Source organism: Trichechus manatus, unplaced genomic scaffold, assembly GCF_000243295.1.
Source record: "Trichechus manatus latirostris isolate Lorelei unplaced genomic scaffold, TriManLat1.0 scaffold00208, whole genome shotgun sequence".
NCBI lineage: Eukaryota > Metazoa > Chordata > Mammalia > Sirenia > Trichechidae > Trichechus > Trichechus manatus.
The window spans coordinates 614596-630413 of record NW_004444144.1 but is presented as its reverse complement, the minus strand read 5'-3'; the positions used below and the strand labels follow the sequence as shown (position 1 = coordinate 630413).

Sequence of the window (15818 nt, the reverse complement as noted above, 5' to 3'; positions counted from 1 at the left end):
TGCTAGTCTTACAAAATTCTGTGATGCAATCTCTGGCATTAATTTTATCACCAAGGCCATATTTTCCAACTACCAATCCTTCGTTTCCAACGTTCACACTCCTATCACCAGTTATTGGTAATGCATTTTGATTGCATGTTTGATCAATTTCAGACTGTACAAGTTGATAAAAATCTTCAAATCCTCATCTTTGGCATTAGTGGTTGGTGCATAAATTTGAAAAACAGTTGTATTAACTGGTCTTCCTTGTAGGCATATGGGTATTATATCACTGACAGCATTGCACTTCAGGACAGATCTTGAAATGTTCTTTTTGACAATGAACATGACACCATTCCTTTTCAATTTCTCATTCCTGGCGTAGTAGACCATACGATTGTCTAATTAAAAATGGCCAATACCAGTCCATTTCAGCTCGCTTAATGCTTAGGGTATCGATCTTTATGTGTTGCATTTCATTTTTGACAACTTCAGTTTTCCTATATATATACTCTGTACATTCTTGTATACTCTGTACATTCATACTTGCATACTCTGTACATTCTTGTATACTCTGTACATTCCACGTTCCGATTAAAGGATGTTTGTAGCTGTTTCTTTTCATTTTGAGTCATGCCACAAAAACAAATGAAAGTCCAGAAAGCTTGACTACATCCACGCCACTAAGGTTGACTCTACTCTGAGGAGGCAGCTCTTCTCTAGCTGTATTTTAAGTGCCTTCCACCCTGAGGGGCTTATTTCCCGGCACTATATCAGAGAATGTTCTGCTGCTCTTCATAAGGTTTTCATGGCCAATTTCTTCAGAAGTAGAATGCCAGCTCCTTCTTCCTAGTCTATCTTAGTCTGGAAGCTCTGCTGAAACCTGTCCACCAAGTGTGACCTTGCTGGTATTCAAAATACCAGTGGCAAAGCTTCCAATATCACAGCAACATGCAAACCACCACAGTAAGACAAACTGACAGACATGGTGGAAAGAAGGCAGGAAGGGACAGGAAAACTGGACAGATGGACACGGGAACTCAGGGTGGAAATGGGGAGAGTGCTTACACATTGCGGGGATTGCAACTAATATCAAAAAACAATTGATGCATAAATTTTTAATGAGAAACTAATTTGTGCTGTAACCTTTAACCTAAAGCACAATAAAATGTTTTTAAAAAAGAAGAATTTGGTACAGGCCCTATTCATTTTGAGATCTCCATGAGATATCTGAGTGGACATGTCAACCACACACTTAGTGAAAAAGTCAGGCCTGAAGACAATAATCTGGAAATCAAAGGCATTTAAAAGCAAGGATTAGGCGAGACCATCTAGGGAGGAGAGTGAAGATGGAGAACAGCAGAGGATCGAGAGCTGAGCCCTAGAGCGCTTTAACATGTAGAGATCAAACAGCAGATATTTTGCTTTTCAGTTGTCATAAAGCCACTGATGTGAAGAGTGTAAACCTTTACAATGTATACCTGAAACAAACAACAAAATATATTATTACTGATGTGTATTTAAATTATAAGAGGCTCTTGACCTATGTGCAGTACATAACAGCTTTTGTTAGGTTTACTACTGAAAATGCATGGACAGAAGAAGAGCTTTTTTAAAATTTTAGATTAATGATCATTTGTGAGCTATAATTGCTCCTAAAGGTATTAACACAGTACACAGCAGAAAGGGTGAAGAGAAGGGAAGGCTCAAGTTCACTAACTGCCAGAGAAATGTTAAAACATGACAGTACTTCTCAAAAATTAAAAAGTCTGACAATATCAAGTGCTGCTGAAAAAGCAGGGAAAAAAGAACTCTCATTCACTGCTGGTAAGAATACCAATTAGTAAGACCACTCTGGAGAGCAATTTTGCAATTCTAGCAAAATTTAAAGTGCAATTCCCCTTCTGGGTTTATAACTATGCTAAAGAAACCCTTAACTCATTGACCGTTGCTGTCGAGTTGGACTCACAGCGACCCCATAGGACAGAGCAGAACCGCCCCATAGGATTTCCAAGGCTGTAATCTTTACGAAAGCAGACTGCCACATCGTTCTCACACGACGCAACTGGAGGGTTTGAATCTCTAACCTTCCAGTTAGTAGCCGAGTGCTTTAAGCACTGCGTCACCAGGGCTGCTTAAAGAAATACTAACACACGTGCAAAAGTAAAAACTTTTACAAATGTGCACAATGGGACATACACAAAAGACATTCACAGCAGCACTGTTAGTAACAGCAAAAACTGGAAACCACCTACGTGTTCATTTATGGGAGAAAGGAAAATAAAATGTGATACATATTCATGTGATGGAATATTAAATGTTAATACCGAATGGACAGTTAAAATGAATGGACCACATCTATACATATCATTATGGGTATATTTCAAAAACACAATGATAAATGGCAAAAAAAATAAAAAGATGTAGAAAGGTATATATAGCATATCATTTATGTAAATTTTAAGATTCATGGTAGTGTTATCTCTGAGGAGGATAGGAAAGAAGGAAATGGAATTGGGAAAGGGTGCTAAAGTGGCTTCAGCTTTATTATTAATGTTTTATTTCTTTCACAGTATGAAAACTGAAGAAAACACAACATCAAATTTTATTGGTTTTGCGTGACAGATACATTGTTGTTGCTTTTTGTTGTGTGCCGTAAAGTCGACTCCGACACACAGCAACCCTATAAGACAGACTAGAACTGCCCCATAGGGTTTCCAAGGCTGTCAACTTTACTGAAAGAGATTGCTGCATCATCTCCTGTAGAGCGGCTGGTGGGTTTGAACTGCCAACCTTTTGGTTAGCAGCCAAGCACTTAACCACTGCACCACTAGGGCTCCTTAATAGGTACATAGGCATCTATTATATTATTCTCTGAACTTTTATCTTCATAATTGTGGGAAAAAGAGGCTGTATATGAACTGCTTTATTCATAGGGGGGAAACGAATAAATAAGATGCTTTCTGATCTTGACTCAGTAGAGGATATAGTGAAAAACTTCAAGCTTATTATGGTCAACTGAACATGAAATTTTTCAGCATGTTGCACAAAAAAAAAAAAACAGGCAATAAATATGGAACTTTCAAAACTGGCTGTAAAAAAGCTCATTTACTAGAGCTTTCAAAATGACAAGATAAAACTATTTCTTCATTGCACTGAATGTGTGGCTTGTTCAAAAGCCACATCTAGGTGATATATCCAGTATTTTGAAGGCCTAAATACATGCTTTTAGGACTGAATGTGATTTTTAAAAGTGAAGCTAATGAGTTTTTTAAGAAGATGTGGTGTAATCACTTTGATTGCTATTTTTTTTTTTTAACTCTTTCTTAATCCATGATTATTTCCTTCAGTTTCTGAAGAAAGAAACTGATGACACAGTCACTATCAGGCATATTTTAAAACCATATCTAAACGTTAAAATTGAACATGAATAAACCTTCAGAGCTAAATACAACTAACAGATCAGGAACTCATTTGGCCTCGCCCTTTAAACTGAAGCATTCAATTTTCTAACTTTTGAGTGGGGTGTACTCATCAACTTAGTATCTGACAGAGAGATAGAAATATTCTTTAATGAAATACTTCTCCAGCATTTCTCAGTCAATATTCAATCCAAGTATCTGACAGTTACTTGCTGCCATTCCCAAAGAACAGTAATTCTGAGTTAGGACTTTCTAATTTAACAGAAGTAAGAAAAGAAAGCAACTGAATGTAAAATATAACCTATGGCTCAAGTTGTCACTGACCTGGAGACAGATACCTGTAAAAGACTGCAAACAGTATTATACTGGACACTTGAAAGGAAACTAAAGTATGTTCTGCTTTTATTTTAAACATTATGAAGAGTTTTTAAACATGATCTAAACTTGGTAGTTCACATGTATGCTGAACAGCCATCACACAGTCTGCATGTTCATAAGATGTGAAGAAGTATTATGGGATAGTTAGAGATGCAACAGAAAAGGAGGCAGGTGGAAGCCAAGCCACACTTCAGTGATTTTAAACTTCTGTCTCAGGCTGCTCTGGGCCTGGGACAGAGGGAAGGGACTTTTCGTCCTCTCTCCAACACATAGGCCAGCCTCTTACACTCAACTCTCAGGTCTCTAGCATGACATTGTTCACATGAAGAAATATACCCTAAATCCTAAACAAAGCAGATTTAAATGTCAGTTTTGCCGTTGCTTCAAAAACACTGGCCAATAATAAAAAGAGTAACAACACATAATAATAACAGTATAGTATTTTGCTCAGCCCAATTAAGACAACATAAAGAATAAAAACCAGAGTTAAGTCTGTTTTTCCTATTAAAGAAAAGCAGTGCTGCTGATAACAGCAAGAGCATCAGCATTACCGAGGTGGCTGTATGGTAATTGTCATCTTACCGAGCTGGTTCTTCATCCCCATGAGCACGGAGTTCATGTGGGCTTTGGATGCATAGAGTTTGCTCACAGCCTTTCTTGACCTGATCATCTCCTTGGCCAGAACCACACAGACGTCCTTCTGGCCCTTCTTGGCAGCATCTTTTACAGATCGTTTCACTTTTTCTTCTTCCCTTTGGATATCTATACTTAGAACATAACATGAAACATCAAAAATCAGGGGTAAGCCAGGAGATTTACTGGCACTCAAATCCATTCTTATCATAATCTAAATATGTTGATTAAACAGCAAAACACATTTAAAAAAAAAATCCTTCCTCTAGCGACCCTATAGGACAGAGTAGAACTGCCCCAGGGGGTTTCCAAGGCTGTAATCTTTATGGAAGCAGGCTGCTACATCTTTCTCCCAGGGAGTGGCTGAGGGGTTCCAACCACTGGCCTTTCAACTAGCAGCCAAGTGCTTGACCACTGTGACACCAGGGCTCCTTAGGAAAACATATAGGAGGATATAAATAAATCTAAAATAAATAATGTGGTAGGTATTCATTAATTCCAGAGACAACATTAAAGTGGTAAAAGAAGAAAAGGGTAATCTTATTATACTTGACAAAATTTCAAAACTGCTTTTGCACAACCCATTCTAACATTTATTGGTATTGGTACCAAGTAACTTTAAAAATACTGTAAGTGCGCAATACAGGGGAAGTCAGCACAACTTGACTAAACCAAAAGCTAAGAAGTTTCCTAAACATAATCAAACAGTTCGAGGGACAGAGTAGCAGGGGCAGGGGTCTGGGGACCATGGTTTAGGGGTCATCTATGTCAATTGGCATAACAAAGTTTATTAAGAAAACGTTCTGCATCCCACTTTGGTGAGTGCCATCTGGGGTCTTAAAAGCTAGTGAGCGGCCATCTAAGATGCATCAATTGGTCTCAATCCACCTGGAGCAAAGGAGAATGAAGAACACCAAAGATAACAAGGAAAATATTAGCCCAAGAGACAAAAGGGCCACATAAAACAGAGACTCCATCAGCCTGAGACCAGAAGAACTAGATGGTGCCCGGTTATCACCAATGACCATCCTGACAGGGAACACAACAGAGAGTCCCTGATGGAGCAGGAGAAAAGTGGGATACAGAACTCAAATTCTAGAAAAAGACCAGACTTAATGGTCTGACTGAGACCGGATGAACCTGAGAAGACATGGCCCCCAGACTCTCTGTTAACCCTGAATTAAAACCATTCCCGAAGCCAACTCTTGAGACAAAGATTAGACTGGACTATAAGACATAAAGTGATATTCATGAAGAGTATGCTTCTTAGTTCAAGTAGATACACAAGACTAAATGGGCAGCTCCTGTCCGGAGGTGAGATGAGAAGGCAGAAAGGGACAGGAGCTGGCTGAACGGACACGGGAAATTCGGGGTGGAAAGGAGGAGTGTGCTGTCACAGTACAGGGATAGCCAACTACGGTCACACAATAATGTGCGTACAAATTTTTGTATGAGAAACTAACTTGAGCTGTAAACTTTCACTTAAAGCACACACACACACACACATACACACACACACACACAGAGTTATGTGCATTCCAGAGCTACATCTAATAACCAAAAAGTAGCATTTCTGCAATTATGAAAATACAATCTCTGTACAGTCATTGATAAAAAGTCTGCAACTAAAGCAAAGTCTGAACATATTAAAAGTATCACATCAACATCAACTACAGGTAAGTCTATATGATATGCTTTGTGATCAGTAGGTTGTTGAGTACATAAACTTTGAGGCCTAAAGTCTAATTCTTACCATGCCCACAGTCCTAAAATGAACTTACCCGTTAGCAGGAGAGTCTTGAGGTTAATCCTTCTTTCCACCACGCAACCTTTGACCTCCCCCTACCCCACACACATGCACTTTAACTAATCTGAAAGATTAATCATTTCATTTCAAAGCGGGGGGGAGGGGGAGAAGCTTAAAAAAGAAAAAACTTGAAATAAATTAGTAACACCACCTGGAATTATAATTACTTCTAGTTAGTTTTATTCAATTAATACAATTCATTAGAGGATAGGAAAAAACTGGCTTTCAGAATATATTCTAATTTTTTAACTGAGACATGATTCACATACTATAAAAATTCATTCCTTTAAAGCATACAATTCAGTAGGTTTTAGTATATTCACAACATCACTACTATTTGATTCTAGAACATTTTCATCATGCCCCCAGCCAAAAAAAATTCGATACCTATTAGCAGCCATGTCCCATTTTCACCTCCCTCCCAGACTCTGGCAACCACTAATCTACTATGGAATCACCTATTCTGGACATTTCATAGAAATGGAATCATACGATATTTGGCTTCTTTCACTTAGCATAACGTTTTCAAAGTCCATCCATGTTATAGTATGTATTAGTACTTCATTCCTTTTTATTCCCATATAATAATTCACATTTTAGATTACACTAATCCATTTTGTTTATCCATTCATCAGTTGATGGACATCTGGAGTGTTCCTACTTTTTGGTTATTATTATGAATAATGCTGCTATGACCAACCATGTAAAGTTTCTGTGTGGACACGTGTTTTCACTTCTCTTGGATTTATACCTAAGAGTGGAATTGCTGGCTGATATGTTAACTCTAACTTTTTGAGGAACTGTCACTCTGTTTTCCAAAATCGTTGCACCATTTTACATTCCTACCAGCAGGGTATAAGGATTCCAATTTCTTCACATCCTCATCAACACTTATTATTGCTGGCTACTTGTCTTTATTGTTGAGTTGTGAGAGTTCTTTATAAATTCTGGATGTTATACCTTTACCAGATATATGATTTGCAAATATTTTCTCCCATTCTGCGGTTTGTCTTTTCACTTTCTTTCTGTCTTTATTTTATTATTCTACTTTAGATGAAGGTTTACAGAACAAACTAGCTTCTCATTAAACATATATTGTTTTGTGACATTGGTTACCAACCCCACGACATGTCAACACTCTCCCTTCTCAACCCTGGGTTCCCTATTACCAGCTTTCCTCTTCCCTCCTGCCTTCTAGTCCTTGCCCCTGGGCTGGTGTGCCCCTTGAGTCTCATTTTGTTTTATAGGCCTGTCTAATCTTTGGCTGAAGGGTGAACCTTAGGAGTGACTTCATTACTGAGCTAAAAGGGTATCTGGGGGCCATACTCTTGGGGTTTCTCCAGTCTCTGTCAGGTCACTAAGTCTGGATTTTTATTTGTGAGTCAGAATTATGTTCTACATTTTTCTCCAGCTCTGTCCAGAACCCTCTATTGTGATCCCTGTCAGAGCAGTCAGTAGTGGTAGCCGGGCTAGTTGTACTGGACTCAGTCTGATGGAAGCTGTGGTAGTTGCAGTCCATTAGTCTTTTGGACTAATCTTTCCCTTGTGTCCTTGGTTTTCTTCATTCTCCCTTCCTCTCAACAGGGGTGAGACCAGTGGAGTATCTTAGATGGCTGCTCACAAGCTTTTAAGACCTCATCTTTTCACTTTCTTGAGAGTATTCTTTGAAGCACCCATTATACCTGCTGCTGTTGAGTTGAATCTGACTCATACTGACCCTATAAGACAGAGTAAAACTGCCCCATAGCATAGTTTCCAAGGAGTAGCTAGTGGATTCGAACTGGTGACCACACAAGCTCTTAACCATTGTGCCACCAGTTCCTTGAAGCACGAAAGCTTTTAATTTGATAAAGTACAATTTACCTAATTTTCTTTTGTTGCTTGTGCCTTTGGTGTCACTTTTAAGAAACCACTGCCTAATCCAAGATCACAAAGAGTTACACCTATGCTTTCTTCTAAGAGTTTTATAGTTTTAAAATGCTGTTACAGTTCTTTTCTGTTATGATTTTTCTTTAGCTTAAAGAACTTTTTTTTAACATTTCTTGTAGTGCAGATCTATTAGGTTTCTAAGCTTTTGCTTAAAACATTTTTATTTCTACTTCACTTTTGAAGGCTATGTTCATGAGATATAGAATTCTAGATTGACGTGTTTGGGTTTTCTTTCCTCCTTTCATTACATTACAGATGTTCTCATTTGCATTGTTTCTGATCAGAAATTTGCAATCATTCTTATCTTTGTTTCCTGTATTTAATGTGCATTTGGAACACTTGTCCACAGCTGGTGGGAATGTAAAATGGGACGGCCTCTAGGGAAAGGTATGGCAGTTCCTCATAAGTTAAACATAGAATTACCATACCAAACCAAAAAAAAAACCCACAGCCATCAAGTTGATTCTGACTCATAGAGATCCTACAGAACAGAGCAGAACGGCCCCATAGGGTTTCCAACGAGTGGCTGGTGGATTCGAACTGCTGATCTTTTGGTTACCAGCCAACCTCTTAGAATTACCATATCACCTACCAATTCCACTCCTAAGTACATGCCCCAAAAAGGTAAAAAACAGTGACTCAAATAAATACTTGCACACCAATGTTCATTGCAGCATTATTCACAAATGTCAAAAGGTAGAAATAACCCGTGTTCATCAACAAAGGGATAAACAAATGTGGTATGCCCACACAATAGAATATTATTCAGTTATAAAGAGTAGTAAAATTCTGATAACGTGCTACAAGATGGATGAACTTTAAAATCATTATGTTGAGTGAAAAAAGTCAAGTACAAAAGGAAAAATATTGTATGACCCCACTCATATGAAATATGAGAATAGGCAAATGCATAGAAACAAAAGTTAATTAGTGGTTACCATGGGTTGGGAGAGAAGGAAATGGGGAGTTATTGCTTAAGTAGTACTGAGTTTCTGACTGTTGTTATATGCTGTGGAGTCAGTTTCGACTCATAGTGACCCTATGTACAACAGAACAAAACACTGCCTGGTCCTGTGCCATTCTCGTGATCATTTGTTTGAGACCATTGTTGTAGCCACTGTGTCAATTCATCTGGTAGAGGGTCATCCTCTTTTTCACTGACCCTCTACTTTACTATGCACTATGTCCTTCTCCCAAGACTAGTCTCTCCTGATAACATGTCCAAAGTATGTAAGACGAAGTTTCCCCATCCTTGCATGTAAAGAGCATTCTGGCTGTACTTCTTCCAATACAGATTGTTCATTCTTTCAGCAATCCATGGTATACTAAATATTCTTCACCAACAACATAATTCAAAGGCATCAATTCTTCTTCCATCTTCCTTACTCAATATCCAGCTTTCACATGCATATGAGGTGACTGAAAATACCATGGCCTGGGTCATGTGTACCTTAGTCCTCACTGCTTTTTAACACCTTAAAGAAGTCTTTTGAAGCAGATTTGCCAAAAGCAATACATCGTTTGATTTCTTGACTGCTGCTTCCATGGGTGTTGATTGTGGATCCTAGCAAAATGAAATCCTTAACAACTTCAATCTTTTCCGTTTATCCTGAGTGTTGCTTACTGGTCCACTTGTGAGGATTTTTGTATTCTTTATGTTGAGGTGAAATCCATACTGAAGGCTATAGTCTTTGATCTTCATCAGTAAGTACTTCAGGTCCTCTTCGCTTGCAGCAAGCAAAGCTGTCATCTGCATATCGCAGGTTGCTAATGAGTCTTCCTCCAATCTTGATGCCGCATTCTTCTTCAGGATCTATCTTGATTTTTACAATGCTGTCAATGATAGGATAATATCCATACGCCTACAAGGAAGACCAGTCAATACGACTATTATTCAAATTTACAACCAACCATTAATACCAAAAATGAAGAAATTGAAGATTTTTACCAACTTCTATAATCTGAAATCGATCAAATATGCAATAAAGATGCATTGATAATTACTGGTGACTGGAATGGGAAAGTTGGAAACAAAGAAGGATCGGTATTAGAAAACATGGCCTTGGTGACATAAACAACATCGGAGATCGCACGACAGAATTTTGTAAAACAAATGACTTACTCACTGGAAATAACTTTTCTCAACAACATAAATGGCAACTATACACGTGGACCTTGCCAGATGAAATACACAGGAATCAAATCGGCTACATCTATGGAAAGAGATAATGGAGTATATCAATATCATCAGTCAGAACAAGGCCAGGGGCCAACTGCTCAGATGCAAGTTGAAGCCAAAGAAAATTAAAACAAGTACATGAGAGCCAAAATATGACCTTGAGTATATCTCACCTAAATGTAGATAACATCTCAAGAATAAATTTGGCGCACTGAACACTAATGACCAAAGACCAGACGAGTTGTGGAATGACATCAAGCACATCATACATGAAGCAGGAGGTCATTAAAAAGATAGGAAAGAAAGAAAAGACCAAAATGGTTGTCAGAAGAGACTCTAAAACTTGCTCTTGAATATCAAGTAGCTAAAGCGAAAGGAAGAAATAATGAAGTAAAAGAGCTGAACAGAAGATATGAAAGGGCAGCTCGAGAAGACAAAGTATTATAATGAAATGTGAAAAGATGGGGTTAGAAAACCAAAAGGAAAGAACATGCTCTGCATTTCCCAAGCAGAAAGAACTGAAGAAAAAATTCAAGCCTTGAGTTGGAATATTGAAGATTCTATGGGTGTCTTAGTCATCTAGCGCTGCTATAACAGAAATACCACAAGTGGATGGTTTTAACAAAGAGAAGTTTATTTCCTCACAGTTAAAGTAGGCTAAAAGTCCAAATTCAGGGCGTCAGCTCCAGGGGAAGGCTTTTTCTCTCTGTTGGCCTTCTTCTTTTCGGTGTTCCCCCAGACTAGGAGCTTCTCTGTGCAGGGACCCCGGTCCAAAGGACGCGCTCTGCTCCTGGCACTGCTTTCTTGATGGTATGTGGTCCCCCTGTCTCACTGCTCACTTGTCTTTTATATCTCAAGAGATTGCCTCAGGACACAATCCAGTCTTGTAGATCAGGTCCTGCCTTACTAACATAACTGCCACCCATACTCCCTCATTAACGTCATAGAGGCAGGGTTACAACATATAAGAAAATCACACAGTACCAGGAATCATGGCTCAGCCAAACTAATATACACAATTTTGGGGGGACATAATTCAAACCATGACAATGGGAAAAATATGGAATGATGAAGGAGGCATCAAAAGACAAAAGAAGGGAATACACAGAGTCACTGTACCAAAAAGAATTGGTTCATGTTCAACCATTTCAGGAAGTAGCAGATGATTAAGAACCGATGGTAATGAAGGAAGAAGTCCAAGATTCACTGAAGGTTTGGAGAAAAACAAGGTTTCAGGAAGTGACAGAATACCAATTGAGATGTTTCAATAAAAAGATGCAATCCTGGAAGGGCTCACTCGACTATGCCAACAAACTTCAAAGACAACCACCTGGCCAACCAACTGGAAGGGATTTATATTTGTGCCCATTCCAAAGCAAGGTGATCCAACAGAATGTAGAAATTATCGAACAATATCATTAATATCACACGCATGTAAAATTTTGCTGAAGATAATTCAAAAATGGTTGTAGCAGTACATTGACAGGGAACTACCAGAAATTCAAGAGGACATGGAACGAGGGATATCATTGCAGATGTCAGATGGATCTTGGCTGAAAGAAGAGAACACCAGAAAGATGTTTACCTGTGTTTTATTGACTATGCAAAGGCATTCATGGTCAAAAAGAGCATTTCAAGATCTATCCTGAAGTACAATGTTGTCAGTGATAGGATAATTATCCATACGCCTGCAAGAAAGACCAGTTGATATGACTATTATTCAAATTTATGCACCAATCACTAAGGCCAAAGATGAAAAAACTGAAGATTTTTACCAGCTTCTGCAGTCTGAAATTGACTGAACGTGCAATCAGGATGCACTGATAATTACTGGTGATTGGAATGCGAAAATTGGAACCAAAAAAGAAGCCTTGGTAGTTGGAAAATATGGCCCTTGGTGATAGAAATGATGTCAGAGATCACGTGACAGAATTTTGCGCAACCAACGACCTCTTCATTGCAAATACTTTTTCACCAACATAAACAGCAAATGTACACATCGACCTCGCCAGATGGAATAGACAGGAATCAAATTGACTACATCTGTGGAAAGAGATGATGGAAAAGCTCAATATCATCAGCCAGACCAACACCAGGGGCTGACTGTGGAACAGATCGCCAATTGCTCATATGCAAGTTCAACGTGAAACTGAAGAAAATTAGAACAAGGTATGACCTTGAGTATATCCCATCTGAATTTAGAGACCATCTCAAAAACAGATTTGACCCACTGAATACTAATGATCAAAGACCAGACAGGTTCTGGAATGACATCAAGGACATCACGCCGAAGAAAGCAAGAAGTCATTAAAAAGACAAGCAAGAAAGACCAAAATGGTTGTCAGAAGAGACTCTGAAACTTGCTCTTGAATGTTGAGTAGCTAAAGCAAACAGAAGAAATGATGAAGTAAAAGAACTGAATAGAAGATTTCAAAATATTAAAGGACACAAGAAGCATCAAAAGAAGATGGAAGGAATACTGAGTTATTATACCAAAAAGAATTGGTCGATGTTCAACCATTTTAAGAGGCAGCATATGATCAGGAACCGACAGTACTGAAGGAAGAAGTCCAAGCTGCACTGAAGGCAGTGGCAAAAAACAAGGCTCCAGGAATTGATGGAATATCAATTGAGATGTTTCAACAAACGGATGCAACACTGGAGGTGCTCATTCATCTATGCCAAGAAATTTGTAAGACAGCTACCTAGCCAATCAACTGAAAGAGATCCATATTTATGCCTATTCCCAAGAAAGGTGATCCAACCAAATACAGAATTTTTGAACAATATCATTAACATCACATGCAAGTAAAATTTTGCTAAAGATCATTCAAAAGCATTGCAGCAGTATATTGATAGGGAACTGCCAGAAATTCAGGCTGGATTCAGAAGAGGATGTGGAACCAAGGATATCATTGCTAATGTCAGATGGATCCTGGCTGAAAGCAGAAAATACCAGAAAGATATTTACCTGTGTTTTACTGACTATGCAAAAGCATTCGACTGTGTGGATCATAACAAATTATGGGTAACACTGCAAAGAGTGGGAATTCCAGGACCCATGCTCATGAGGAACCTGTACTTAGATCAAGAGGCAGTTGTTCGGACAGAACAAGGGGATACTGCGTGGTTTAAAGTCAGGAAAGGTGTGTATCAGGGTTGTATCCTTTCACCATACCTATTCAATCTGTATACTTAGCAAATAATCCGAGAAGCTGGACTACATGAAGAAGAACAGGGCATCAGGATAGAAAGAAGACTCATTAACGACCTGCGTTATGCAGATGACACAACCTTGTTTGCTGAAAGTGAAGATCACTTGAAGCACTTTACTGATGAAGATCAAAGACCACAGCCTTCAGTATGAATTACACCTCAACAAAAACAAAAATCCTCACAAATGGACCAATAAGCAACATCATGATAAATGGAGAAAAAACTGAAGTTGTCAAGGATTTCATTTTACTTGGATCCACAATCAACCCCCTTGGAAGCAACAGTCAAGAAATCAAAAGACGCACTGCGTGGGGCGAATCTGCTGCAAAGACCTCTTTAAAGTGTTGGAAAGCAAAGATGTCACCTTGAAGACTACGGTGCACCTGACCAAAGCCATGGTATTTTCAATTGCATCATATGCATGCAAAAGCTGGACAATAAATAAGCAAGACAGAAGAACTGACGCCTCTGAATTGTGGTGCTGGTGAAGAATATTCAATATACCATGGAATGCTCCTTGGAAGCAATGATGGCGAGACTACGTCTTACATACTTTGGACATGTCGTCAGGAGGGATCAGTCCTTGGAAAGGACATCATGCTTGGTAAAGTACATGGTCAGTGAAAAAGAGGAAGACTCTCAATGAGATGGATTGACACAGTGGCTGCAACAATAGGCCCAAGCATAATAACGACTGTGAGCATGGTGCAGGACCATGCAGTGTTTTCTTCTGTAGTACACAGAGTCTCTATGAGTCAGAACCGACTCAATGGCACGTAACAACAACAAAGGCATTCGACTGTGTGGATCATGACAATTATGGAGTTTTGACTAGGGTGATGAGAAACATTTGAAGATGTACAGTTGTGATGGTTTTACAACATGGTGAATGTAACTGTTATCACTGAATTGTATACTTAAAAAAGCAAATGTTTTCTTATATATATTTATCACAACAAAGTCTTTAAAAATTGCTATTAATGACAAGTAATAGGAAACATCCATGGAAGAGAAAGGGGTTGAGGTAATTTAAAGGAATGGATGGATGAGTTACAGATGAGAGAAGGAATACAATGAGCAAAACACAAAGAAGGAATAAACAAAGCTTGTGAGACACTAAAGTCCCTGGGTGTCATAACCGTTTGCACTCAGCTACTAACCAATATGTTGGCAGTTCAAACCCACCCAGCAGCTCCATGAAAGAAAAGCCTGGTGATCTGCTTCTCCAAAGATTACAGCCAACAAAGTCCTATGGAGCTCAGTTTTACACCATGAGTTGAAACGGACTCGACGACAACGGGATTGGTGTTTGATTTGTGAGACATTAACTGAATTTATGAAATTTCTAAAGATGACATTAATCAATTCTTTGTGCCATTATTTGCCACCAGATGTTACAAACCCCACATATACATTATTATTTTTACCTTAATAATTTTTTAAAACATTTTTAAATGAGGAAAAAGAGTTGCTTATATTTACAGGCAGTCCCTGACTTACAACAGGGTTCTGTTCCGACGACTCTGTCAGTTTTGACATAAGACGAATACCTTTTTTTTTTTAGTTTTCATTATTATTGCCTTTTATTATCAATATCTTTATAAATCTGATCTTTATTTGTCTTTGGGTTTGGAAACACTACATATAAACTGTCAGATGTATTTTTTAATTTTTTTTATTGTACTTTAGATGAAAGTTTACAGAACAGTTTCTCATTAAACAGTCAGTACACATACTGTTTTATGACATTGGTTAACAACCCCATGACATGTCAACACTCTCCTTTCTCGACCTTGGAGGACCTTTTTTTTGGGGAAAATATACATAGCCAAAGTTACACCATTTCAAAAGTTTCTACATGTAAAATTCAGTGACATGGATTACATTCTTCCAGTTGTACTGCTATTCTCATTATCCTTTTCCAAATTATTCCATCACCATTATCTTCAACTCACTGCCCCCTAGACTCCCCATCAAACCTTTCGAGTTGCTGTTGTCAATCTGATCTCACATAGATAATTCTTTTTTTTACCTTAGACGAAGGTTTGCAGAACAAATGGTTTCTCATTAAACAGTACACATATTGCCCGTCCCTTCTCAACGTTTGGTTCCCTGTCACCAGCTTTCCTTTCCCCTCCTGCCTTCTAGTCCTTGTTCCTGGACTGCTGTGCCTCATTACTCTCGTTTTGCTTTATGAGGCTGAATGGTGAACTCTGGGAGTGACTTCACCACTGAGCTAAAAGGGTGTCCGGGGGCCATACTCTCAGGGTTTCTC

General features: G+C 38.6%; 1 protein-coding gene across 1 annotated transcript in view; it reads right to left on the bottom strand.

Moving 5' to 3' along the window:
- The window catches only part of CHMP3 (charged multivesicular body protein 3), a 66682-nt gene that overhangs the window by 25348 nt on the left and 25516 nt on the right, over positions 1 to 15818 (bottom strand). Inside the window, exon 3 of the mRNA XM_004388230.2 lies at positions 4362 to 4541. Coding sequence (XP_004388287.1) covers positions 4362 to 4541 — 180 coding nt within the window. The remainder of the gene's footprint in view (positions 1 to 4361; positions 4542 to 15818) is intronic.